This window comes from Amblyomma maculatum, chromosome 4 (genome assembly GCF_055883805.1).
Source record: "Amblyomma maculatum isolate TAMU_Amacu chromosome 4, ASM5588380v1, whole genome shotgun sequence".
Lineage (NCBI taxonomy): Eukaryota > Metazoa > Arthropoda > Arachnida > Ixodida > Ixodidae > Amblyomma > Amblyomma maculatum.
In genome coordinates, this window is record NC_139347.1 from 123,888,193 (window position 1) to 123,914,308 (window position 26,116).

A 26,116-nucleotide genomic window follows, 5' to 3' on the forward strand; every position below is an offset into this window, starting at 1 on the left:
TTCCTTCCTTCTTTCCTTCCTTCCTTCCTTGCTTCCTTCCTTCCTTCCTTCCTCCTTCCTTCCTTCCTTCCTTCCTTCCTTTCCTTCCTTCCTTCTCTTCCTTCCTTCCTTCCTTCCTACTCTTTATTGCCGGGAGTAGTGTTACTGGGTCTTAGTGAAAGATCCAAGCGGCGGTAGCTGGTGGCTCACGGCAACTTCTTCAGCGCTGTTTACGGCGCCCAATTGTATTTCGGGGCTCACGTTGCGCAGCACTTCCTTCCAAGATTCAAGTGAAGGGAGCGTCTATGCAAGCCTTAGAAGGTGGGTTCTCTAAGCAAATAACACTTCATCAGAGGATTAATGAGGATGACGTCATGCTCTGGATGACTAGCAGCATTGATGTACACATTGAGGAGTCTATCCAGGCTGCGATCAACACAGTTGGACTACGTAGCGGACAAAGGACTTAAGTGCTCAGCAGCGAAATTTGAGCTCTTCTTTGTGCGATATCCCGGCACACGGAAACCCCTCACATCTCTAGATATCCTCCTCACTATTAACAACTTTCTCCTGCCTACGGTCCACACCACCCGAATTCTCGGCCTCCACCTCCAAGCAAACGGAGCCAACGCCAACACAATACAACGCTTGTATCGATACACAAAGCAGACAGCCTGTCTAATACGGCGCATTGCCAAAAAGTGGGCAGGCATGAAGAAGGCCAATCCCCTTCATCTCTTTCAAGCATTTGTCGTAAGTCGTATTGCTTACACTGCTCCATATTTACGTCTCAAGCTCACAGAGAAGCACCGCCTAGACTGCCTTATGCGAAGCGTCGTCAAATCAGCCCTTGGTCTTCCTTCCTCTTTTCCAAACGACAAGCTCCTCGCCTTCGGTGTCTCCAACGCGGTTGACGAGGTCATTCAGGTGGCCCTCCTAGCCCAGTGCCAATGCCTCTCACTACCTTCAGCAGGCGACATGTGACATTATGCATTATTATAGTGGGGTGACATTATGCATTCATCTTTCTTTGCTTTAATTCATGTATAAGTTCTACGCGCTTTTGTTTGACTTGCGATGTTTTAGTTTATATTTTCTTCTCTTGATTGGTAGTTTTACGAATGTATAAGCGATAACTAACTTTCTTCATGTTTATTGTAAAGTTCCTTCTTCTGGTGTCTCTGACTTTGACGATTGGGTGCCTGCAACCTGTGTACTTTTTCCAATGGACCCTTTACTAGCCGCTGGCTATGGGTCCAAGCAGTGTCTGCCTATTTTCCTGTAGCACACCAAAAAAAAAACAATTAAAAAAAAAACTTCGCATCGCTCCACTCCCGCCGTCATCCTCGGTAGTCAATCTCCCAGCTACCATGAGATCCAAGATCAAGACTCTGCCTCAGCTTCGCAACATGCGTCCAACTCATCGTCAATATCGCAGAGATCGCGTCATTCCAGCAGCGATATGCTGGCCGATTTTACGCATTTTACACAGACGCGGCGGACCATCCTACTCGGACTGCTGCTGCAGCGGTTGCCACAGATGAGAACATGACTCTTCATGCCCCCTGCTCCATACGCACTTCACATATCACTGCAGGGGAGAAAGCAGCTATTGCTCGCGCACTCTCGACTTCTAAAGCTAAAGTTGTCGCTAATGACTCACAGCGCGCCGTTCAGTTTACTTATGGTCGTAGTTGAGTCGAAGCGTTTCGCGCTCTGATATCAAATCCTCCTAAACACCTGACCCTCCCGATATGGGCTTCGGCCTACATGGGTCTCGAGGGCAATGATGGAGCACAGTAGCTAGCTCGAGGGCTCACTTTTTTAGTAGCTTATGATCCTACCCCCAACATGCCCGCATTTTTCAGGAAGTACACTATAATCATTTCACGCGACCTGCTCCAGCACATTCGTCGTACTTACCAACACTATCCAGGTCTGCACCAAGAACTTACAAAGACCGAGGCCGTCATGTGGCGCCAACTACAGACGGTCACTTCCCCCAAGCCCAAAACTTCCATATTTCTTGAATGGTATATGCCAATGTGTAAACACTGCAATATCCCAGCAGACCCTCTTCATATGCTCTCAATTTTTCCACGACAACACAAGCCAACACCCACGCAACATACCTTGGAGGCTCGTCTACGCAGCTCTACCCTGGACGACCAACGAGCGCTCATAGGTCTCGTTCTAGAGGTTGCCAGATTCCATGAAGTCTTGGCCGACTCCTAGATCGGGGCTTTCGTCTACCTGACTGTTTTAAACATTGTTGACAACCAAACAACTGTAAACCAATTTGAAACGCCGCTGACGTCTGCTGCACTGAGTCTGCAACAATTTGCTGGGTGGCGCGGCGTTCGAGGAAGCGCCACACAGACAGATAGAAAAAACTTTATTATCCGTAAGAATCCAAGACGCGCAGCCCCCTGGATCCCCGCACGACCCCACTGAATATGAAGGGCTTATGTCTTTCACGCTCATAACACTGGCAGCTCGGCCGGTGGCGATGGTCTGCTCGGTCGGGTCCTCCGAACGCAGCAGGGTCTCACAGTTCTCTCAGGTCTTCAAGTGCTCTAGGCCCCCTGAGAAGGGTCTGTCGTGAGGAAAGAGACGATGTGGAGGCAAAAGGCAAAGGGTACAGGCAGGAGTGGGGAATATTATCAACCCTTATTCCCCACTATTCGTGGGATAGCGCAAGGGCTGATCAAAGGAAGAGTTCGTGTTTGCAGTCTGCGCCATATTGTTGCGTGTTCAGTATCTAGCGAGGGGTGGGGTAGGGGTAGAGTTGGCGCGATACTCTGCAGGCCTACGTAAGCTCTTTGAACGAGTGTATGCGCTCCTTCGCAAATCCCGGATTAGAGATCAACTGAGCCAGAACCTTCATAAAAATTTTATAGTCCATGTTTGTGAGCGCTGTGCGCCGGTATGCAGTCACCAGTCTAAACTCACTTATTTCATTTGTTTTCGAAATTGGCGCAGTGTGGGGGGAACCATATACCCTTATACATATACAAGATTTTGATCTTTTCGGAAGCGAGCATAACTTGACAATTTACCGTTGTGATCGAAATGGACCACCGCGGAGGGGGCGGTCTTGTAACTATTTCAAACGACATTCCCTCATTCCGCATCCAAATAGACGCTAATCTAGAAATAGTCTGGTCACTAGTAACCCTAGGTCATGAGAAAGTGACATTTGGTGCATGTTATTGCTCCCCTTCATATCCCTGTAGATTGAATAACGACCTTCATGACGCCATCAACGCGGCTTGTGCATTATATCCTTCGTCTCCCCCTATTCTTGCTTGGGAATTTTAATTTTCCAAATATTACTTGGAACGATCCTTCTCCTAGCTTGTCCTTCCAGCCCAAGCCAAAGAATTTTAGACGTTTGTTCTATTTTTTCCTTAACACAGTTGCTATCCCGTCTCACAAGAGCCACCGACCATGTTGCAAACACCCTGGATTTTATTCTAACTAATTATACTAACCTTGTTTCTGATATTATATTTCTACCCAGTATAAGTTATCCCTCGTTGCTAAACTTCAGTCTCAACCTAGATTGCCCTGAGCCTAACAAGAAAAGAAAATTGATTTTCGATTACAAAAAGCCAACATTGACGCTATCAATAGAGAATTATCGGCCTTTTTGGACAATGTTTTGACTAACTTTTACAACAGTGCTGTTGAAACTGAAATAGTTTTGCAGCCAAAGTAAAAGAATTAAATAAAAGATACGTTCCAAACCGCACCATCATTTCAAATAGTCACGCCCCGTGGTACAGCGTCACATAACAGACGCCTTTATAACCGAAAGAAACGCCTCTATCGTGCAGCTAAAACATCGCCTACTAATTCACGTTGGACGGCATATAAACTAGCTTCTTCAGAGTACACCTCCATCCTAAAAAGCGCTAAGCGTCATTTTCTTTCCAATACTTTGCCATCCATGTTGAAAACTTACGCTCGTAAATTTTAGCTGTAGTTATAACCCTTACTCTGAAAACTTAGTTACTTTACAGAACTCGTCTGGCCCACAGGTTTCCAACACCCAATGTGCATCTTTCTTAAACGTTATATTTCTTTGAAAATATTCAAGCCCTCCTAGTTCTCACTTTACTGAGTCATGGAACTATAACTACCCGACCATGTTCCCAATTTTGGTAGATGTAGCTGGCGTTGCAAAACGCATTGAAAATCTCGACTATCATGCTTCTCCCGGTTTCGATTCTACCAACGCTAATTTTTTTAAAAACACTGCCACTTATAGTTCCATCATACTAAGAAAGATTTTTCAACAGTCTCTTGACACATGTGCGTTACCGACGCAATGGAAGATTGGGAAGCTGCTTCCTCTTCATAAGTAGGGAAGTAAAAACATTACCAACAATTATCGCCCCATCTCTCAAACAAGAACATGCTGTAAGTAGCTAGAGCACGTAATCTTTAAATCACTGATAGAATTCCTTGAATAAAACTCGTTCTATACAATGGCACAACATGGCTTCCGTAAGTCGTACTCATGTAAGACTCAGCTCTTATCTTTTACCAATAAACTGCACAACATTCTGGATCGATCATCATTCGCTGATTGTATATATTTTGAGTTTTCTAAGGCTTTCAACAAGGTTTTTCATAGACTGCTGCTTTACAAACTTCGTCATCTCAACTTTGAGCCGAACGGTATAAAATTGTTTGAATGCTTTTTTACTAACCGCTCACAAATCGTATGTGTTAACGGTCATAATTTTCCGCTTTTTAAAGGATCCGTACTAGGGTCTTTACTTTTTTTAATTTCCACCGACGACCTGCTCTCCGATATAACTTCTAACATGCAATTCTTTGGCAATGATTGCGTTATTTTCAGCGAAATTAAAACCCCAGATGATAGTAACTGTCTTCAAACTGATCTCACTGCGATTGCTAGCTGATGTGAAAAATGGTTAACGCAACCTAACATTAGTAAATCAAAAAGCATGCGTGTAAGAAGGATTTGTAATGATTCGCATGTTTACTATTTGACTAGAGTTCCTTTGTAATCAATAAGCTCATAAAAGTACCTAGGCATCATACTTCATCTAACCTCACGTGGACAACCAATACTGAATATGCAATTAACAGCGCTAACCACATGCTTGGTTATCTACGCCGTACCTTTTCCAGAGCTCTATCCTCATTAAAGTTATTGATATATAAAACACTAATACGCCCTAAATTATAGTATGCATCATCTGTATGGGATCCAGGTTATGGAAAACTAATCACCGCCATAGAACTTTTTCAAAATAACTCCGTCCGTTTAGTTTATTTGAATTACAGCCGAACCGAAAGTATTACAGCCATGAAGTCCGACCTTCAACTTCCATCATTAAGATCACGTCGCCAAACATCTCGCTTAGCCCTGTTGCACAAGCTCTCTCATCATCCTAGCCTGAGTGACAAATTCTTTCTTCAACCTCACTACGTATCCCATCGCACTGACCATCATCATAAAATCGGCCTCGATAGATGGAATACACGCGCTTTCTTACAGTCATTCATACCCCGAACATCGACTGAATGGAACCACCTTCCCACAGATATTGTTTCCATCAATGATAACTTCCCTACTGCTTTAGCTAATATTGAATACTGACATGATTTTTGCACTACTTCTTATTGTATATAATTTTTATATTTATTGTTGTATTTTTTTATATTTTTGAAATTCATACCCTTGTAAACGATTCGGTCAGGCTTATTTTGTTTTGTTGTTAACCCACTCCTCTCTTCAATGCCTTTACGGGCCCTGAGGGTATTATAAGTAAACAAAGTAATAAATAAATATGACGGAGGCAGAGCATTTTATTAGATGGCTTCGTTCAAGATTACAGTCAATAAATTGGCTATTTTGTGTTTAAGTTCTTTATAAAAATCCGCAGCGAATCCGTCCGGTACAGGCGATTTACCGGGGTTTCAAATCTCAATTGCGGGCTCCACCTCCGATTCAGTTATGTCTTTTGGTTCGTCGTTGAGACGTGGTAGCTCAGACAGAAACTCATCCCTAAATGTGATAATGTCTACCGGGTGTGAAGAGCCTCTGGTAATGCTCGAAAAAGGCTGTTTTGTTTTTTGTGGTCTTTTGGTAATACCCAGTTAAATGGTAGAAATGCCTCGTACTTGGGCATGGAAGGCGGCCATCTACGCCTGAACAGTTTGCGAGTGTGCCCTGAACGATGACACCAGATAGGCGCTTGGAAGTTCCGCTTATGGCTTACCGAGACAGTGACCAGTATTGGAGAGGGCAGGCTGAAGAGATAAAGTACAAAGCTGAAAAATAGAAAGGGACCAACCTATCGTCTTTTCCAGGGCCACCGTTTGCAACTTGCTCTTTATTATCAAGCTCTGGCACGTTATGCAGGTGTCGCACTGTGCAGAGTTAGATACTGAGAAGCTGCACAGGATGCTCGCACTATTTTTCTGGGCACCTCAATTAGAGCGCTGCAGCCAGACAAACTTGTTTTGACGAGTAAACGATGGTGGGCTGCGCCTTCTGTTTTTCCGACAGCTGGTCAGTCATCTTTTTTTTTTTTTCTTCTTTTCTTTTCTTTTTTTTTAGAGAGACACGAGCAACCAGTTTTTACGCACCATACGTCAAGTCAGGCTGAGGAGGCTGCTGCCGGAGTACATCGTTTCAACTGAAGATTTTGCTGCATGGATTAAGGGCTCTTACAGAGAAGTTGTAGAAAGTGTGCGGTTTCTTTCAGCGTGGTTTTCAGGCCATTATTTATCAACAGTAAAACGAAAGATCTTGTACTCTGCTTTGTGCGACATTATACTCCCAGGGCCTTTCTGCAGGGCCTTGTACGGTGGAGGCACAGGCACAGATGTTTTAAAAACAGTAAAACGAATGCAGGTAGCGCCAGGAGCAAATAACATTCGTTTTTTAAATTGCACACAGGAATCTTGCTGCTAAAAATATTTTTTGGGGGCAAACAGTTTATTTATACCCTGAGAATCACACTGTTTATTATGCAGGTAGCCTGAAACAATAGTTGGGAAAGGGCTTATTTTAGGAATGTACTGGTAAGAACGCTAAGGAACGATTTTCCGCTTGACTCATATGGTATCCGATAGTTATGTGTTGAAATTGAGGATGGGGTACCAATTGAAATATTGATGCTCATGGGCCTCCACTCTATATGGCGCTTAAGAATGCCTTGTTAGTATTGCGAGAAAGACACGCGGCTGCCGAATTTACTTTCGGGAAGCGTGTGCAGGTTTTTGCGATTCAGAAAGCTGCTGCAGAACTTGTTGAGTGGCTCTCAAGACTGAAGCTTTTGTTGTATATGTGCGAATATAATGTGTCATATGTAAATAGCGTTTTGTGTAAACTTTGTCGATCTTGTTTTCGTGGAACGCAATGTGTCACGACCAGGAAAAAGGAAGGAATACCAGGCTCGGTGCAGTTAGTAAAGCACTAGTCTGTAGATCCGAGGGTTGGAGGTTCGATCTCCAGTGGAGAAGTTCTTTTGTTTTAGAGACCGGCCCAGCAGTGTGGTGTGACTTTGTACTGCGGCGCCGCTAGCTGTGGCGGTCACTAGGCAATGGCTCAAGGACAATGCGACCGCTGCCATGGTGCGACCGCTGCCATGGTGCGACCACAACAAAGGGGCGAAGCAGCTGGCGTAGTTTAGCTCTCGCTACAATTAATTTTTATTTGTGTTCTTTAGCGGTCGGGTTCGAACCCGGGTACTCTGGATAGTAACCTGGGATCTTGAGCACTGAACAACAGAGGCTGGGCCTGGGGACGTTTAAGATCACTGATATCGAATGATGCCCTGGCGCTTCGCCTCCAAAGAAACGCGGCTGTTGCGATTGCAAGGTGTCCCTTTTGGGAAATGGAAATTAGAAAACGCTGTACCTGTTTCTTTTCTTGGTGGGTATATGCACTTAACATTATTGGGACGTACTACTTATAGGCCTTTAAAACTCTTACGGCAATATAGCATCCAACATGGCAAGCATATAGGTGCTAATTGGGAGGAGAAATAATATCATACCACCCTTGACACTAGATAATGAAAGGTTCCATATCTTCAGGCGAAACACTTTCTCAACACATGGTGACGTTCGCGTCCGCTGGATATGTTTGCCGAATGTGTTCGCCGCATGAGGAGAGATAGTAAGCAAGGAAGAGGGAAAATAGATTAGATAACATGAGGTAGCAAGTAAATAGTAATAGTGCTGAGTAATAGTGACTGATATATACAGTTAGAAATAGCGGCCGTTAATTGTATTTATTGTTAGATAGGGGGGTTACAAAGACATTTACGGTGACAGATACTGAGAGTTAGAGATAGATAGTAATTGTTAGTGATATACAGCAGCCGATAATGATAGTGATAGATAATGAGAGGTACAGATAGTATATTAGGTAGAGAAAAATAGTGACCGAAAGTGATAGCTTTAGTCATAGTCACGGTTGGTGATACTGATACCGATAAATAGGGACCGATAGTTACAGGTAATAGCATTGTGCGTTAGCGATAGTTGCTGGTTACGCCTTCAGCTCATTAATTTCGGGGTAGAGAAACTAACGAAGAAATTAAAGAAGAAAAGAACAGAGAACCAAAGAAAGACGAAAGAAAAAGTGGTAAAAGAGAAAGGAACTCAAGAAAAGGCTTTCTCCGTTCAGCTCTTAGCGAAGCGAAGTGCAGTACTGTAATTGTTTTCAGGAAATAGAGTGATATTTTTGGATGAATAAGTGTTCACCGTTTCAGCCAAGAGGCACTTCTCATGCCACTCATGAGGAAATTAAGCTTTTGCCTTAAGGTCAGCTTACTTTGATAAAAAGAAGGAGGTGAAAAGGCGGACCAAATGTTTATTCATCCTCATGGTTTATTATGAAACATGCAGAAAGTAAAGATAGGCGTTTCAGCAACTGCTTGACAAAAGTTGTATAGAAAATGAAGGTTTAGCTACCAATCGGGCGGGATTCCTCCATCAAGATGTCTCCTGGAAATAAACATGAAACGATTAGTTCAGATGGCCCGGACTTGTAGATTATATTTTGTTTCTATCGGACTGTTTTCTTCTTAAGATCACGCCATTATTACTGCTCTTTCGTGCCATGGAAACTACAAAACGTTGCTCAAAGTAGGAAAATTCAGCTTTCAATTTCAAGACCTGCGGTATAGCTTGGCCTGGGAGACCACCACGGATCAAACATAAGGCAGGGCTGATTGTTATAAACACCAAAACATTTTAAGCTCAGGCTTTTTTTCAGGTGAGAAATTGTTTAGAAAGCCAATTTATTTCCAAAAATGATTGTATGAAAAGCATAAATACACAAGTAACAATAATTTTATGAATTTCCAGTTGTATTCTTGTATTTTCACGCATGGAAGAACAGTTGTGTAAGAGTTTCAGTATAATAATATTTAGTGTTGAAATAAATTTTATAAAGATAATTCATGAAAGAAATTAGAGGCCACTATTCAATCAAAAGCACTGCGTCTCGGAAGCCTGGTGGAAAGAAGTTGATTAATTTCCTACTTTCTCATCAGTATATAAAAGAAGAAAATTATGACCAGTCAAATCCGGAAATCTTTTCAAGTTATTTGGTGCTATGCAACGTGAATATCGAGCGGTAACTCATGAAATATCATGGCACAGCTGTGCTTGATATGTCGGACATATGTAATTTGATCGGTGGTGTCATCGTCTAGCTCAATTTTTATTTTATTTGCATAATTTGTTTTTCACAATTTGTTATATTCTCGAATTTATCATGGATACATTGTAACTTTTTAAATTAAATTAAGTCAATCTACAAAGGGGACAAGAACTGTCCTAAGAGTCGACCGAACGTCTTTGGCAACGTCTACCCCTCAGTTATTTGCACAAAAATCTGCCTACTTAATTCTCTCTATTGTACCTACCAGTATGTACGTGCTTTTATCTGTTGCCGTGCAGATGAATCTATCTTTTCGATCATATAACCCCACCTAAGAGTGGCAGCCTTCAAAGAATACATTTCTCCCAATCTTTACAATTTCGTCTAGCTCAACCAATTGGATAAATTCAAAGCTACCCTCCCCACCATATACATAGACACATCAGCCTCCGTGTTTCCCCAGGCAAAGATGTCGATTTTGAATGCGAACTTCAGATATTTTTGCTGGAGCAGATTGCGCACGCTTCCGCAGATGACCAAGGCGCTCCTCATACGTAGGCAACCAGCTCGCGCGACCATCCTCCCATGTGCTCTACTGCTAGCGGCCAGGTAATATGCGAAGTATCCGCCGTTAGGGTTTTGGGGATTCTCATCCCGAACAATCAGAAAACCTCCGACGAATGTCTAAACTTCCAGCCTCGGCCTCACAAACCACTCTTCTCATTCGGCATTTTGCCAACATACGGACACATCAAAAAGGCTTACGTGAGGCATCTGGTTCAATTGTTCGTTATCAGTAACCTCGCCTATTCCTTCTTTTACGGATGTCTTAGGTACCTTATAAAAATGCTTATAAAAAAAAGGTGTTGGGCAAGCAGACACAATCTCCCCAGAACTATTCACATCTTACTTAGAAGACGTATTCAGAGACTTGGAATGGGAGGAGTCAGCGATACGGGTAGACGGAGAATACCACTGTAATCTGCAATTTTCTGATGAAATTGCCTTGCTAACTCATGGGGGAACCTGCAAAGAATGATTGATGACCTAGCCAGGAAAAGTAGAAAGGTAGGCTTGAAAATTAATATGCGGAAGACTAACATAATGTTCAACAGCCCAGGAAAGGAAGAACAGTTCATGTATTATTATTATTATAATATTATTAGATAGCGAAGCACTGGGAGTAGTAAGCGAATATGTATACGATGGTAACCGAAGATCCGTACCATTAAAAGGAAATAACAAGGAGAATAAGATAGGGATGGAGCGCATTCGGCAAGCACTCACAGATTATGACTAGTAGCTTACCGGTACCGCTCAAGAGGAAAGTATACAACAGTTGCATCTACTCATCTATGAGGCTGAAACGTATAGGCTAACCAAGAAGGTTCTACTTAAGTTCAGGACGCCGCAGAGGGCTATGGAACGAAAAATGGTAGGGGTAACATTAAGAGATAGGAAGCGTGCAGAGTGGGTCAGAGAAAAAAACTCAAGTTACTGAAATTCTAGTGAAAATCAAGAAGAAACCTGCTTGACATGTAGTCCGAAGAGAGGATCACCGATGGTCGCTTAGGGTAACAAATTCGATTCCAAGGTACGAAAAGCGCAGCAGGGCACGGCAGAAAGTTAGGTGGACGGATGAGGTTAGGAAGTTCGCGGGGGCCACGTGGATGCAGCTAGCACAGGACCGGATTTATTGGAGCAATATGGGAGAGGCCTTCGTCCCGCAGTGGGTATAGTCATGCTGATTATGAAGATGTCATCCCTCACTGACACCTACTCCTGAGAGTTTCCAGCTCTAATGTCTGGGCCAGCGGGATGCCACATTGCTCAGCTCCCACTCCTACACGCTTACCGGGGCCGTGAAGAGATCCAGAAGTCGCCAAGAGCCACAAGCGCACAGCCACGTGATGGGGCTATAACCCTCCTGCAGCTTGCTACTTGCTGTCGACAAAAAGGAAGTCTATGCTACTTCTCCTCCAATGCACAATGATGGCTCTCTGGCATTTTGGGCTCTCCGCACTCTTCTTTCTTGGTGTAGCTTCTGCTGGCATGTGATGAAATTTCTTGATTTAAGGATAAATGGGTGTCTAGCGATGAACCACTTCAGTAGCCTCAATAACCTCTGGCTGATTCCAACTAGCCTTGCTACGATTGAACACGAGGTCGTCACTGATATTACAAAAAAAATTGCTATATAACTTTTTCAGCTCTTTTACGACCTTGCTTGCAATGTATTTGCACAGAACAAGTAAAGAAGTGCGGCGGTTTGTACAAGATGTTTCATTTCGTTTGCAAGGTTGAACGTTCCGATGGAAACTTAGACTACGAGATGGTGTATTAATATTGTGCAGGAATATTCATTCAGCTGGGGCTCTTTAATGTTCACTTACATCGCCCGGTACACGGGCACTTTACTTTCCGCCTACAGCGGATAGCGGCTGTTGCGGTGGAGATTGTATCTGGTATTTTGTGTTCAGCAGGCGAGGGCCCAAGCCGTTCAGCAGCCGCAGCAGGTCATAGAGGATGTAGAAACTGGCATCGAAGCATTTGGTAAACAGAGCTGTTGTTCAGGCTGATCGCACCATATAACGCCATGCTATTCTCTAGCGCTTATATGTAGAATGCGCCCCTCAAGTCTTCGCAAAGAAACGATCGCTAAAGCAGTGACGCCAAATTCGCGTCTAAAAGATAACTCTCGCGTTAAAAGATAACTCATGAGAAAAATTGAAACAGAACAAATTTATTGCAGTCTGTGCGAGATTGTATTATTACAAAAATGTAGGACAGAAGTAAAGTAATTTTATTTTTCAGTTAGTGTTCTGAGTTTATGAGTGAATTGTCTGTGACTTTAATTGACTACTGCAATAAGTTATGATCGAAATAATGTAATCGTACTCTTATCGGTTATTTGTTTTCTGTAATGTTTTAGAAACTGATTGATTCGTTGCCAGTGTAATCTTGTACTTATAGAAACTTTAACTAAACGGCAGTGGAAAGTTTACCCACTGGTCGAATGCGACCGCCATGCCATCACGGTCTAGCTGGCTAGAAGTGCGCTCAGCGAGAACGCTTAATACGAAGGCTTTTATTCGCCAGATACGAACATTTTATATGCAAACCTTCATGAACATTTCTGGGTGGAGTATTTTGGCGTTGATTACAAAAAGCAGCGTGCTCAATACTCATCGACAAACGGAGTCCCCGCTGCTTGCCGCGGCTCTGAGTATAAAGTTGACAGAGTGTTCTAAAAATCAGGCATTAAAGCAACCATGACAGTCTCGAACAAATTAGATGGAGTTGCGCGTCATTACGAAGGTTCCGAGCGATTCGTAGCTGAACAATCAATACAGAAATAATGTATAGGTTCTTATAAAGCTGGCATGATAGGTCATTTATTATGTCAAAAAGTACCGAAACAAACACTACAAGCCTTTGGACCCATATCCACTGTGAAAGAGAAAAGAGTTCGGCGCAAAATATTTCCACAAGTGCATTCTAAAGCATTGTGTTGGACGTTTGTGCATTTCATACTTGCTGAATGGGTAACTTTGGACTCATTGTGCACTGGGATATTTTGTTGGTGGAAAGACGCAAGTACTTACGATGTATAAATGTCTGATGGCGTAATTCGCGCTTAATGTAGGAACGCGATCCATTTGTCCCTGTTGGAGCGCGTCGGCTGCATTCACGACCAATACTTTGTTGTAGTCTGTGATGAATAAAAATGTTTGAATAGCTCTTCTTATGATGATGGTGACATCTATTTGCGAACCTGGAGGTTTTTCCAGGTTACCCACAACGTTATTGCTGCCATGTCTTATGACCTGAATCCTGCAAATACAACACCAGTATTAGCGAACGAATCAGGAAGGCGCAATAAATATCAGAGCTCGTCGTGATATTTCGCAATTATCATGACTTGTCATACACCCGATAAAAAATATCTAACTTAAGATGTAGAAGAGATTGATACTTGCTTTTCTCATAATGCTTTAGCCTTTGCGAGGATGCTACTCCTAGGCCCTCTAGTCGTGGAATGAGTATTGCATTTTGCTTGTTACCTCCGGCAATTTTTATTCAAAACGTGTTCACGAAAACTAGAAAGCCTAGTGTTCCTTAGATAGGATAGGCATTTCACAGTTTCTATTATAAATCCTAAACTCCATTACTGCTGATATCGGTTGGAAATCGCCCTAATGTTTGTACTTCAGTAAGGAAGCTGGAAGCAAGAAACAAAACCACTCTGCTACCAGTAATTTGTTTATCTCACAGATCCTAACACACTTGCTGAGAACTAGTGTCACTTTTTCCCCTCAATTATTTCACCTATCTTCTCTATTAGATATAGACATGGATTCTCAGTAGCTTGTTTATTTTGCCTATTTATTGTATTATTGTTTCATCTCAAATAATTATTTTTTCGGCATTGTGCATCCATTAGGAAAACATTCAATGGTTCAAATCACTGATTTTTGTGAATCATTGTCAAATATTTGGTTTTCTAGATAGCAAGTAACTGTTACCCTGGGCGCAACCAGGCTATTTATTAGGTAAAAGGCTATGTTTTACTAGTTGGTGATACAATTACTTGGTCATAGGCAAAAGGTTAGCGCCTATATATCTGGACGCGTTTTAAGTTTCAGAAGGTGTGTTGTCGTTCTTAACGGCTTCACCCAAAAAGTCGTGTTGGTCTTTATTGTCACTTTTCGCGGTTTTATTAGCCTAATTTTGATCAGGTTGAAGAGCGCTACTTTTAAAATTGATTTTGTAACTGCTCGAACAATAAAAATTCCAATTAAAATTTTAGAATAGCACAGTATACGTATTAACACGTATTTAGGAGGATGCTTTCTAAAGGAAAGTGCTTCGTCTTCGCGAAGCCGGATACCCAGCATATCTGATAATAGCATATCTGATAATTGCTGTAGCGGAAAGCATGCTCAGCAAATGGAAGACTCGATCCAGTGCTAAAAGCTGTCGATTGAAGGCTTCTGCCATACCTTACGTACAGACAATTTTGCACGATCAGAAACGTATTGGTAACAGAGCGGGGATTGACATGGTATTTTCGGCGCATAAGAAATTGCATCAGTTATGCAAGAAGTTTAATTCACAAACCAGTAGAGAGCCCGACTGCGCGACAAAATAACGCCCGCGTCTGGTAAGTTGTAAGAAAGATGTTGTGTACTCCATTTCCTCATCATGATTCCGACTATGGCGCTCGACTACTGGGCCCAAGGATGCGCTGTCGAATCCCGTCTTCGGCAGCCGCTTTTCGATGAGGCGAAAGGCAGGGCGCCAGTGTGCTGTGAGATATCAGTGTACGTTAAAGAACCTGAGGTGATCGGAATTTACGTAGTGCTTTACTATGCGTCTCTCATAGCCTGAGTCACTTTGGTACAATAAAGCCCCCAAATCAAACCAAACCAAACTATTTTCTCGTCATGTAGCAATATTCATAACGACCAGACAACCAGGTGTCGGAACACGAGGCTGCAGGAACACAAAATAATCTTGAAAGATGTAAACTCGGGGGAGCTAAGTGAACACTGTAGCCAGTGTAAGGAGTGTGTACCGGACTTTCAAAATGCTGCTGTTCTGCTCAAGTGTCGGGACACCACCACAAGGAGGATAGCAGACGCTGAGGCCATATCAAGGTTCTTGGATAAATGTACAAGCGCGTCGTCTGTAAACCTAAGGAAGAAACAGCTGCTGTTTTGGACCTCAAGGGAGCACGATAATGATTGGAGGTAATAAGCATGAGCGACGAGATAATCAAGCAACAGTTTCATTAGTTTACTTTTTTTATCTTTCTTATTTCTGCTTGTGTTGTCATACAACTGTTGTGTCTATATGCCAGTCGAAGACAATGAGAACAATCATGTTAGTCATCGCCCATGTTTGCGTCCGTCTGTCTTGTTCGGTCTTCGTTGCTACTACGCTGTAGTCATCTGACACGTATTTACACCTAAGAATCATGCAATTGCTCACATGTTTAGTATAAAAAATTAATAATTTTGAAAGGGACAATAATACGGAACCAACACAGTGAAGACGACGAGACGAAGCGCTTCGTCCCGTCGTCTTTTCGACTCGTCTCCACTTTGTTTGTGCCGTGTTATTCGCGCCTTTAGATATTAAGAATTGAATGTAACCAACACGCCCATGAACATGTTTTCTTAAACAAGAAATTATGTAAACTAAATATGAATATTATTAGGAATCTCAATCCGGGAAAGTTCCAATATTCCCCGGTGAGAATAAACGTATCAGGAGATTTTACAAACATCTCATGAATTCTGTTCCTTTTAAACGTTCTTATCAATTAGCACATTTCTGTGGCATCGCTACGAGTTTAAAAGAAAGTATTACCAAAATCAACTTAGGGGAGAATCAGAGAATTTGATGTACTCATTTGCTGCTTCAACTTGTTCAGTAAATATAGAATTAGAATGACACTTATGATTCGCCTTAACAGGAGACACGACAACGTGCCCACTCAGTGCCTCACCTAAAAAGTGTGAACTTCGTAATCCCGCCTTCGCTTAAACCGTCTTAACCATTAAATACCGAGCATTTTTCTCCGCCTTCTAGACATCGTCTTTCTTAATGTCACTGGTCGCAGAGTACTACAATTACGAATCGAGATGTCTTCAAACGAGTGCTTACATTATTAAACCGGTCGAGTTGAGTTGTATGCTCCAGGTGGGATTAGCCTTCATTATTCCGCCGGCAATTTCTCCACGAAAGTGTTAATTATATGCAACAAAATGACCTAATAGTTTTTAAACCTGCCCCACAATGCGCACAGTCACTTATAGTACATATTCCACTCCAGCAGTCACCTCCATCTATTCACCCATTCACTAACAGTATAACATAGTCCACTCCAGAAGTCTCCATCTATGCACACATTAACTTCCAGTAAAACACTGTCCATTCAAGCTGCCATCATCTATACACACATTCACTCACAGTATAACAAAGTCCATTCCAGCTGCTGCCATCTAGAGTCAAGATCAGCGTCCTGAAAAAATTGCAGAAGCAGGCGTGAAGCATCCCTTCTGCATGTCTGATTTCCAATCAGGTAGACAATGTCCTGAAGTCTACTGTGAAGGGCTCCTGTCTTCTTGATGGAATAGAGCCTCACACACCTTTCCGCTTTATGCTCTGGGCAGTACATAATAAAATGTTCTATATCGCCACACACACCACATATAGAATATAGCTGAGACTATTCCATGGGCGTCTTATGCATCCTGGCAGGAGAACGAGTACAGCCCGTGCGAAGTAGATGTTGTAGAGTGGACTGATGTCTTCTCAGTCCCCTCGTCATGCATAGATTGTGGGGCGCACTCCACAGGGTACTAAAAATGGTTGAGCACCGTTTCTCTGAAGTCTCCTTTTATCTTGAGGAACCTTTTTGAGAAAGTACATAACAGTGCTTTATGGGCGAGCCTGTCTGCCACCTTGTTGCCTGTGTGAGCTATGTGTGAGGGCACCCATTGGAAATGTGAAGTAGAGCCTCTACTGTACAGAGAAGCTTAGAGAACTTATAGACGAAGCATCAGTAGAGAACCCGCGCTCTAACCTTTAAAGGGAAGATTTTGAATCTGTTAGGATGCCAACAGGTTCAGCCGGAAAAGACCCTAGCTTCCGTAAAGCCATCTCAATAGCAACACGTTCGGCTGATGTGGAGGATGCGACTTCAGTAAAGCGTGCAGACCACGTATAGTCCATAGAAGGAATGTAAAAAGCCGCTGAGCTTCATTTTTTCATCTTATCTACAGAACGAACAGTGAAAATGTAAAGATGGCGGGTATATGCCCTTTCCAAATGTTCAAGTACGAGCGAACGCGTTGCCGCTAAAGGAAAACTGCGCTTTGCGCTCACAGGGGGAATCATGACCGTACAGTCGAGGGTCGGAAATGACCAGGGTGGTCTCAACCCTTTTCCTTTGCCCTCGAACATTAATGCTTAGATAAGTAAGAGTATTAAGTGCCAAGAAGGCTCTCGACTCAGATCGCTGAAAAAGGGATTGCCCAAGCACCATCTCCTCGAGGCGGCCAAGTTGCATTAGTAGTCTCTGTGAAGTGACAAGGCTAAGCGGTTTGAATAGTGACTCACGAAGTACTGAATTGTCCGCTGCCACCTGAGGAACTCCAATGGCTCTTCTTAGGCCCTCTCTATGGAAAACTTCGAGATGTTCAAGCTGTGATGCCGACGGGTAAATAAAGGTAATTGATAGATTATGCGACTGATCACGAGCGCTTCATGAAGTTTGACGATTGAAGAAGGATGCTTTCCCCATTGCTGACTTGCAATTCTACGGACCACACTCAGACGCGCAGATAGAGATGAGACAATCGAGTCGACAGCTTTTCGTCACTGTAGACAGGAATCAATAATGACACCAAGAAAACGCATGCGATTGAATTGACGAATGGAAGAGTGACCAAGATCTATCTTTAACCGCTCATGACGCCTTCCTACAGCTAGAAACAAAACAAAGCCGGATTTTTCCACTGATAAAGACAACCCCACACCTTAAAGGTAAGCTTCTATCGAAAGTAGAGCCTGTCGATATATCAGGGCTATTAGTTTGTGTTGGTAGCCAGTAGCCCAAATACAAATGTCAGCATATATTGACATGCACACTTGCTGCAATTTTTCTGCAATAAATTGGAAAGGCCAGCCACTGCTAATTTAAAAAAGTGTGCGGAAAGAACACTTCCTTGACTCACACCTCGTGATACAGTCTTTCGGTGCTTCTGGTACTTCCTAACCATACACTAACCATGCGACCACTGCAAACTGAGTAAATGAGACTCGCCCTGTGGCGCTTTATGCCCACGTTTGCAAGTTGTTCAAAATGGAGCTCTCAAACATTTTGTCATAAGCTTCTGAAACGTAACAAAAATGGCTAAGGTGGAAAGCCCGAAATCTCTCTGGTGTTAAATGTGACACACCAAATCTATGAAGCTATCTTGGGCACTTATTCCCCGCCGTAATCCTGTAATACATGTTGGAAGTGCCTTGGTGTCCTCAACTCGCCACGATAAGCATCCATTTGTCAGCTTCTCCATCAGCTTAGCCACACAGGAGGTTAGTGACACTGGGTGATACGAGGCAATGCCTTTCATGTCTTTACTAGGTTACAGCCCTGGAACTAGATATGCCACCTTCCATGACGGAGGAATACCACTAGTCTCCCAAACTCGATTGATGAAGTTTAGAAGCTCATTCCAGAGCTCCAGGGGCAGGTTCTGCAGCATTTGGTAGTGATACCGTCGGGTCCTGGTGCACACCGGCGCCGCAGGCCACTGAGTGCTGTCTGAACCTTCCTAAGCATGAGCGGGGCATCCATTATAGACGTAGAGGAAGCAGATGGTGCGTATAGGTCATTTCCAGTATTTGCAGATACAATCGCATCTGCAAACGTTTCTGCCAAGCACGCAATTGGTTTTTTCTTGCGGATTGCAAGAGCTTCAAATGGCTCTAAACGGCAAGGTTCTCCAGCAAGACTGCCAATGGCTCACCATATTCTCGTCATCGGTAAAAATACAGTCAAAATAGTACAAAATGAGGCACATTGCGACCTGTACAGCTTGTTCGTGTGCCACTGAATGGTAGAATTCAGCCTATTGTAGGCCTCCCTCAAGTGTTTGTCACCCTTCTTCACCATGAATTGTCGCTCCGGCCTTCTTCTCGCTGCTTAAAGGTTTCTGAGTTTTAATTTGACTGCCGTAGTTGCTCCCATCTTGCCAGTAATCAGTTTGTCAGCAACATTGGCTGAAACACGTTCTGAGTGCTCTGTCTACTTGTCCCAGTTGACAACACGGCTGATTTTAGGACCGCCCATACGAAAGTCGCAGCAAATACAAAAATCAGGTAACAATCTCTTGCAATGCGGTCAGGTACTATAGACCACTTCACGCGGATATTAGGTTAGTGCAAAGTCAGGTCTATACCTGTCGCTGAGGCTGCAGGCCGGAAGAAAGTGGGGCTTCCATCATTGGCAATACACAGGTTCGAACTCTCAATAACGCTTACGAGTTTGTGTCCGCGGGAATCCTTGTTACTGCCGCCTCACACAAAATGATGGGTATTGAAAGCACCGCAGATGATTCGTGGAGCTGGGCAGCGGTCGCAGAGCTGCTTCAGAAACAAATGAATTGCTACCTACTTTCACGGGGCTCGTGCACGCATGCAATAGAAAGAGTTCGAAAGCCTAGCTGTATTCTCACATCCACTATCTCAATGCAATCTGTGCAAAGATCGGTAACGTTTAAAGAAACATGAGTAATTTCCGTTCGTATGTAAAGCACGGCACTGCCTGAAGGAAATAACGTTATGCTGCAGTTTTCATGGACAACAAATTCGGTCAAATATATCCCGCTGGGCCAACACTGGAACACAAGTCTTATTCAAGAATAATTTCACACCAGCTAGCTGGCTTACAATCCCAGCGTAGTTCCATTGCAATATCAACGGCACTTTTCGGTGGAAATTAGATCCGTTCGGTTGAACACCAGCCATATTAGGTCGAAAAGAAGTTGGCTGCGAAGGCGGTAATCATGGACTCTAATGAAACCACCAGTTATAGGAAGTTCTTCAGTTTACCAGGCGGCATCGCTGGAACATGCGAACGCAGAGCCCCAAACAAAAAACACGGAGGTCAGACACACCTTGTTTTTTGAGCTCCTTATTTTGCTCAGCGCACTTACTCATAACGTCGACAAAATATGCTGACGGGGACACACTCTCGATCACAGTAGCTGGTTGTCTGGTCACTTGTAAGGTATTAGTAAGTCCTCCCCGCCATCGAGTCTGGTTATGATTCGGTCGCTCAAAATCTTGGCCACTTTTTACTCGAGGTCGAATAACCGACTCGCATGCAGTGGACCTTGATCTCTTGCTGGACTCAGGTCTCTTAGGGACACGGCTGTTTGACACGACAACATCCACTTGAAAAGCTGGGAACTCTTCAATGCCTGGCACAACCTTTTCAGTTTGTGGTGTTGTGAGATCAGCAAGGAAATATATTCGACAATGTAGAGCGCTCACATAGAAGGCGCAGCCACTTAAACTCGCTGGATGATCACCACCGCAGTTGGCAAAAACGAAGTCTGCTTGCAGGCTTTAAAATCGTGGTCACCACTGCACAGCTTACACCGTCGATCATTTACGCAAACTTTGATCACATGCTCAAACCGCTGACATCTAAAACCCCATTGGGGAGGATTGAAACCAGCGGAAAGACGCAAAGAGAGAAGCACACAACACAACGCTGGTTGTGTTGGAGAGCTTCAGTGAAATCGGCAACTACGTGTTTTGTGAATCCAAGGTCATTGTTTTTCGTGGCGCTCTGAGTTGGGAGCGAATGTCGCCACGACAAGGTTGGTTTAGCAGCCCATTCTTTTTCTTCAGATTCCACACGGCGCATGAGTCGTTTCACATGGAGAACACATTGTAGTTTCAAATAATAGAGCAGGTTGCTTGCTGAATACCTCTTTGGTACGCATTTAACGCAGGTTTTCTTCATGTAGCAATGGGGCATTCGCACGTTAACTTTGATTTCACCAATCTGAGAGCCCTGCAGGAGATTGTAAACCTGCTCTTCCGTTGATACATCCAGCTGAAGAGCCTCTTGCATGGTGAACCGGCAACGAGTCGGAGCTGATCCGAAAGCCGATTGAGTGTCCGCGAAAAGCAAGATGGGTTTCCTCTCTCGTAAAACAATCTAGTTCTCAATGGGCGAAATTATTACTGGGATCCTGACCATTCTTTGCTTTCGGTGACTCACCAACTTGAAGCCCTCGTTGTCCACGGCAGCCATATCGGTAAACGACTCGTCACCGTCCACGATCGTTGACTCATCCCCACTGATGGGATGAAGTCTCGCTGGACGGGTGGTCGTCTCCATGTTCTGGTCTCTCCATGGTCTGGGGAGTCATGGCTGGCTCTGCCATGCTAGCTTCGTAGGTTGACGTGGTCTGTTTAGAAATGTCGGCGCCGCAGCAGCCGTACTCTTCCCATAATGACAGTACTGCTTTAGGCATGACCATCTTCGGATAGATAAATAAAAATAAGCAAATTGGTAAAGCTCGGTAAATCACCTGATCTGAGTCGAGATCAGACTGAACAACGTCCTCACCTTCTTCTTCTCTATTAAGCGAGTCTGTTACAATGTGAGCTAATACTGGCGCTCAGGTGTCATCCACATGTTACGTCATACGTCGCCTAATTAAGCGACATACACAAATGATTCTTCATCGACACCATGCTGGTTTCATTCACTATTCAACTGTCGCCCCACTCTAATCAATTATTCAATCCCACTATCAATCACCATGATCGATCAGATAACACTACATATATCTTATACATACCATACATGGTGTCCATAATTTCTCTGCACGCGTTTTGACTCATCCTTATGTGAGCGCGATCTTCGTCAGCACAGACATATAATTTATTTTCGAATACTAAGTTATGATGGCCATCGAATGCCTGCCGAAGCCACCAAATTATTGGCGCCGATTGCTTTTAAACTCAGCCATGAAAGCTCACTTGTCCTATAAACTGTGATACGGCAAGCAAAGCGATGGCTTTTCGGCGCAAATAGCCCAGCAGGCGTCGCCTAATAATGCACTTGCGTGCTCACTTAACGCAAGCCTATAGAGATCTTTTTTTTACTGAACATAGTTTTTCGCTGCATCTCCCCATGTACAAGATTATATAGGTTAATACTGTACATTTGTAAAAAACAAATCCAGCTCCGCGATTATGCATTTTCTTTTGAAGAAGAGTGGAAATGAATACCACGCCCATTTCAAAAGATGCAGAAAGAAACCAGTATCCCCAGAGTTGTTCACTGTCGTTCCCTTTTTGATTACTGATTTGATTCGATTTGTCTCTTTCTGAGAAAAAATATATAGGTCTGTTTCTTTTTTTTTGTTCTATAATTGGTCCTCTTGCTGTGTTTTCAAAATAAGAAGTGAATGTTTAGCAGCACCACCATCTGTCGTCTTCGTAATAATTCCTGCTGTTATTACTGTGTGTGATGGCTCTTAAATTAGCCTTGAGCTTCATATCAGCTTGCAAAGTCCAATGGGGATGAGTAAGTTCCAGCGCTGCCGTCAAACCCGTGCCTTTAATGTCCTTCATGCACCAGTGCGTTTTGCTCCTCTATTAAAACTATACAGCCTAAAGCCATTTGGACAGTCGTGGCTGCTATGGCAGGGCAAAAATGCAGTGAGCCTTAAGCAACCTCACGATGTTTGGCGCTTTAAAACGAATGGCGGTTCTTTTGATACATTAAAACGAATGCTGGTGTGGACGAAATTAATGCAAAAATACTAATGAACACAAAGTGCGTTTCCAGTGTAATATTATCACATATATTTCCGCAGTCCCTTTCATCAGGCAGTTTTCCGCAAGATTGGAAGGTAAGCAAGGTCATTCCAGTTCCCAAGAAAGGCCCTTCACAGTCACCCATTGACTATCGCCCTATATCTCTCACTTGTGTTTGCTGTAAATTAATGGAACATATAATCCACTCGCGTGTAGGAAACTTCTTAATCTCTTGTAAGTTTTTTCCTCCCAACCAACATGGGTTTCGCAAAGGCCGCTCCTGTGAGACACAGTTAGCATTATTCATCAATTACCTTAGTTTAGCTTAGGTAATAAGGTCCCCGTTGATGCCCTATTTTTAAACTTCGAAAAAGCTTTTGACAAAGTGCCTCACAAGCGGTTGTTTTTAAACTTTCATCCCTTAATCTCCATCCGCACGTGTATGACTGGACTTGTGACTTTTTAACTAATCGACAGATATTTTTGTGTATGCTAATAACACCGCTTCTTCAAGGTCTCCCGTATTCCCAGGTTTGCCTCAGGGCACAGTCCTCGGTCCACTACTCTTCTTAATATACATTAATGACCCCCCCCCCCCCCCCCCCCCCATCACAACAAATATTTCATCTACCATTCGCCTATTCGCGGACGATTGTGTTATCTATCTCCCTATTAACAATAACAACGATGTATGTGCCCTCCAAACTGACCTTTCACGAATTGAATCTTGGTGCAAAACGTGGCTAATGTCATTAAATGTGAGTAAAATTTCGTTAATTTCTTTCCATCGGCGACACTCATACATAACGCCTGACTATGTACTCTGTGGATCCGTTCTTTCTTCCACATCAGCATGTAAGTACTTAGGTGTTCACATATCTCATGATCTCTCTTGGTCCGCCCATTTTATAACAATTGCTAATGAAGCTAATCGTGTCCGGTCTTACTTACGACGTACTTTACCATTAGCTCCTTCTTCTGTCACGTCTCTGGCCTACGTAACACTAGTTCGTTCAAAGCTTCAGTATGCATGCGCGGTATGGGACCCTCATATTTCTTACTTGACTAAAATCCTCTAATCTGTCCAAAATCGCGCAGTTAGATATATCTTTTCCGATTACTCTTATCGTTCCAGTGTGACTACTATGAAATGTGAAGCTAACCTGCCTAACCTCGAGACAGGACGCAAAATCAACAGACTTAGCCTCTTTCACAAATTCTAAACCTTGTCACTTGCTGATCTAGAACCGGCTCATCGCACCTCCATTCGAACCAGTCACGCAAAATCCGCTTATCCGCCTCGCGCACGTACCTCTGCAGATCTGCATTGCTTCTTTGTCCATACTGCAGTCGACCGGAACTGCCTGCCTGCCGATGCCGCACTCCACACCAGCACCGCGAATGTTAGAAAAGCCGTCGAAGATCTTTTTATTTATTCTTTGTAATTACTTTTTGATTTTATGTGTTGCCATGTATTCCCCTCATGTAATACCCCGTACTGGGGCATTTGAGGTGCACAATAAATAAACCGTAACCATAGATTATTGCCGCGAACCATCGAAACCTTTATTTGTTGTTTTCAAAAAACGCCTGTGCGTGGTCTGATCAATGTGATTGTCGCGCACGGAAGGATCTCGTGTTCTTTCTCTTTTCAAGGTCAGGGTTGGAATACGGGGCCTGATCCCCCTATTTGTAACGCTAGAAATGTCTTCAATGTTTGCAGCCAAGAACCACTTGATTTTGACTTCAGCCAAGATTTTGCTGTTTCTTTTGGCAATTTCATGTATTTATTTACTTATAATGACCTATTGCACAGACATACGTTATGTAGATGTTTACTCGCCATCGTTATATCCTGCGCTGCCGAATGCTGCTAGAATTCGTATTTCGACGTCCAGTGAGTGCTTTTGGTGCCATAGCTGCTGCCTACCTTCTTAGAGTTTTCACGGCTGAAAGTAAGCTAAATAAAATACTGATTTCAGTGCTACACCTCTCTCTTCTGCTATGGCTACGACAGTGTCATCCTAACGTGACCTGAAAATATTTCTAGATGCTTCTTCATTGCCGTAATGGTTGCATGGCACAAGCCTAAATTATAAAAGGGCAATCGCAGAAGAGTGGGTCTCTGCTCAAAGCACAGGTGTACTTATTCACACCCTTTTAAATGCCTGCTTAAGGGTTTCTTTTTTAAATTATATTTAGCAGGCGCACTGCTGCTAAGCTACGCACTTTCTTTAAAATGGGAGTTCCGAACTGAAATGAGGTAATAGTAAATATGAGTAATCGAAACCACCACCATACTGTCGGGGTGCGAATTACCGGTATTGTTTACTCTTACCAACAAACATAATGTTCCTTTTTTCACAAATATATAGTTTGCGCTGAATAGGCCCCAGCATAGAGCTGATAATATTTACTGGAAATTTACAAGGGTGAAGAACGATATCTTGTAGCACATAGTTTTGCCTCCTGCATCAACGCAAGCAATTGTATCATGGAACGAGACAAATGGCGAACACAGAGCAATTTCACGCTTTTTGTGTTGTAAAGCATGTTCATTTCGATTCCCAATGTTGTGAAAAAGAATAAATGTTTGGAACCCGGGTTTTTTTATCTGCGTTGAGACATACCAGGTAAAGTGTACTAAAACCTGTAAAGCGCCATGCTTAAAAATATTGCCTTTTTGGGGGAACACAAATGTTTTGCAGGAGAGATTGCAATATAAAACGAAGAGTTCTATCCAAATCTAATTATTACTCTTGCCATTTTTCAGAGAAAAAGCACAATTGGAGTGCGTATGTTAGTAATGTGCTCACGCATCCGGGTCGGTGTATCCGCCAATGCAGCTGATGAATGCTCCGGGAACGACGTGGGCCACGTTCACATAATCATGAATCGACTAAAAAGGAACGAAAAAGGGGAATCAATATTTGCACGATCTGTTAAACTAAAGCATGGAAGCTGCCACAATTAAATATATTGGAAAAATTGTACTCCTGTGGAAATTTTTTCGAACTGGTTTGCGCTCATCACTAGGGACATCCTACGACGTTTATGTTCAGAGACACGTTAGCGTGGTCTGCTTGAGCTACTATGCGTCTAAGCGAACTTACAGTG

At 43.2% G+C, this 26,116-nt stretch overlaps 1 protein-coding gene across 2 annotated transcripts in view; it reads right to left on the reverse strand.

Annotated features, from left to right (window-relative positions):
• Positions 1 to 8,843: 8,843 nt before the first annotated feature.
• The window catches only part of LOC146192289 (uncharacterized), a 41,958-nt gene continuing 24,685 nt past the window's right edge, over positions 8,844 to 26,116 (reverse strand). For both annotated transcript variants that reach the window (XM_084600033.1, XM_084600034.1), the window contains 3 exons: positions 25,816 to 25,898; positions 13,246 to 13,474; positions 8,844 to 8,979 (listed from right to left, as the gene is read on the reverse strand). In XM_084600033.1, coding sequence (XP_084456159.1) covers positions 8,968 to 8,979; positions 13,246 to 13,474; positions 25,816 to 25,898 — 324 coding nt within the window. In that variant the 3' untranslated portion in view covers positions 8,844 to 8,967. The remainder of the gene's footprint in view (positions 8,980 to 13,245; positions 13,475 to 25,815; positions 25,899 to 26,116) is intronic.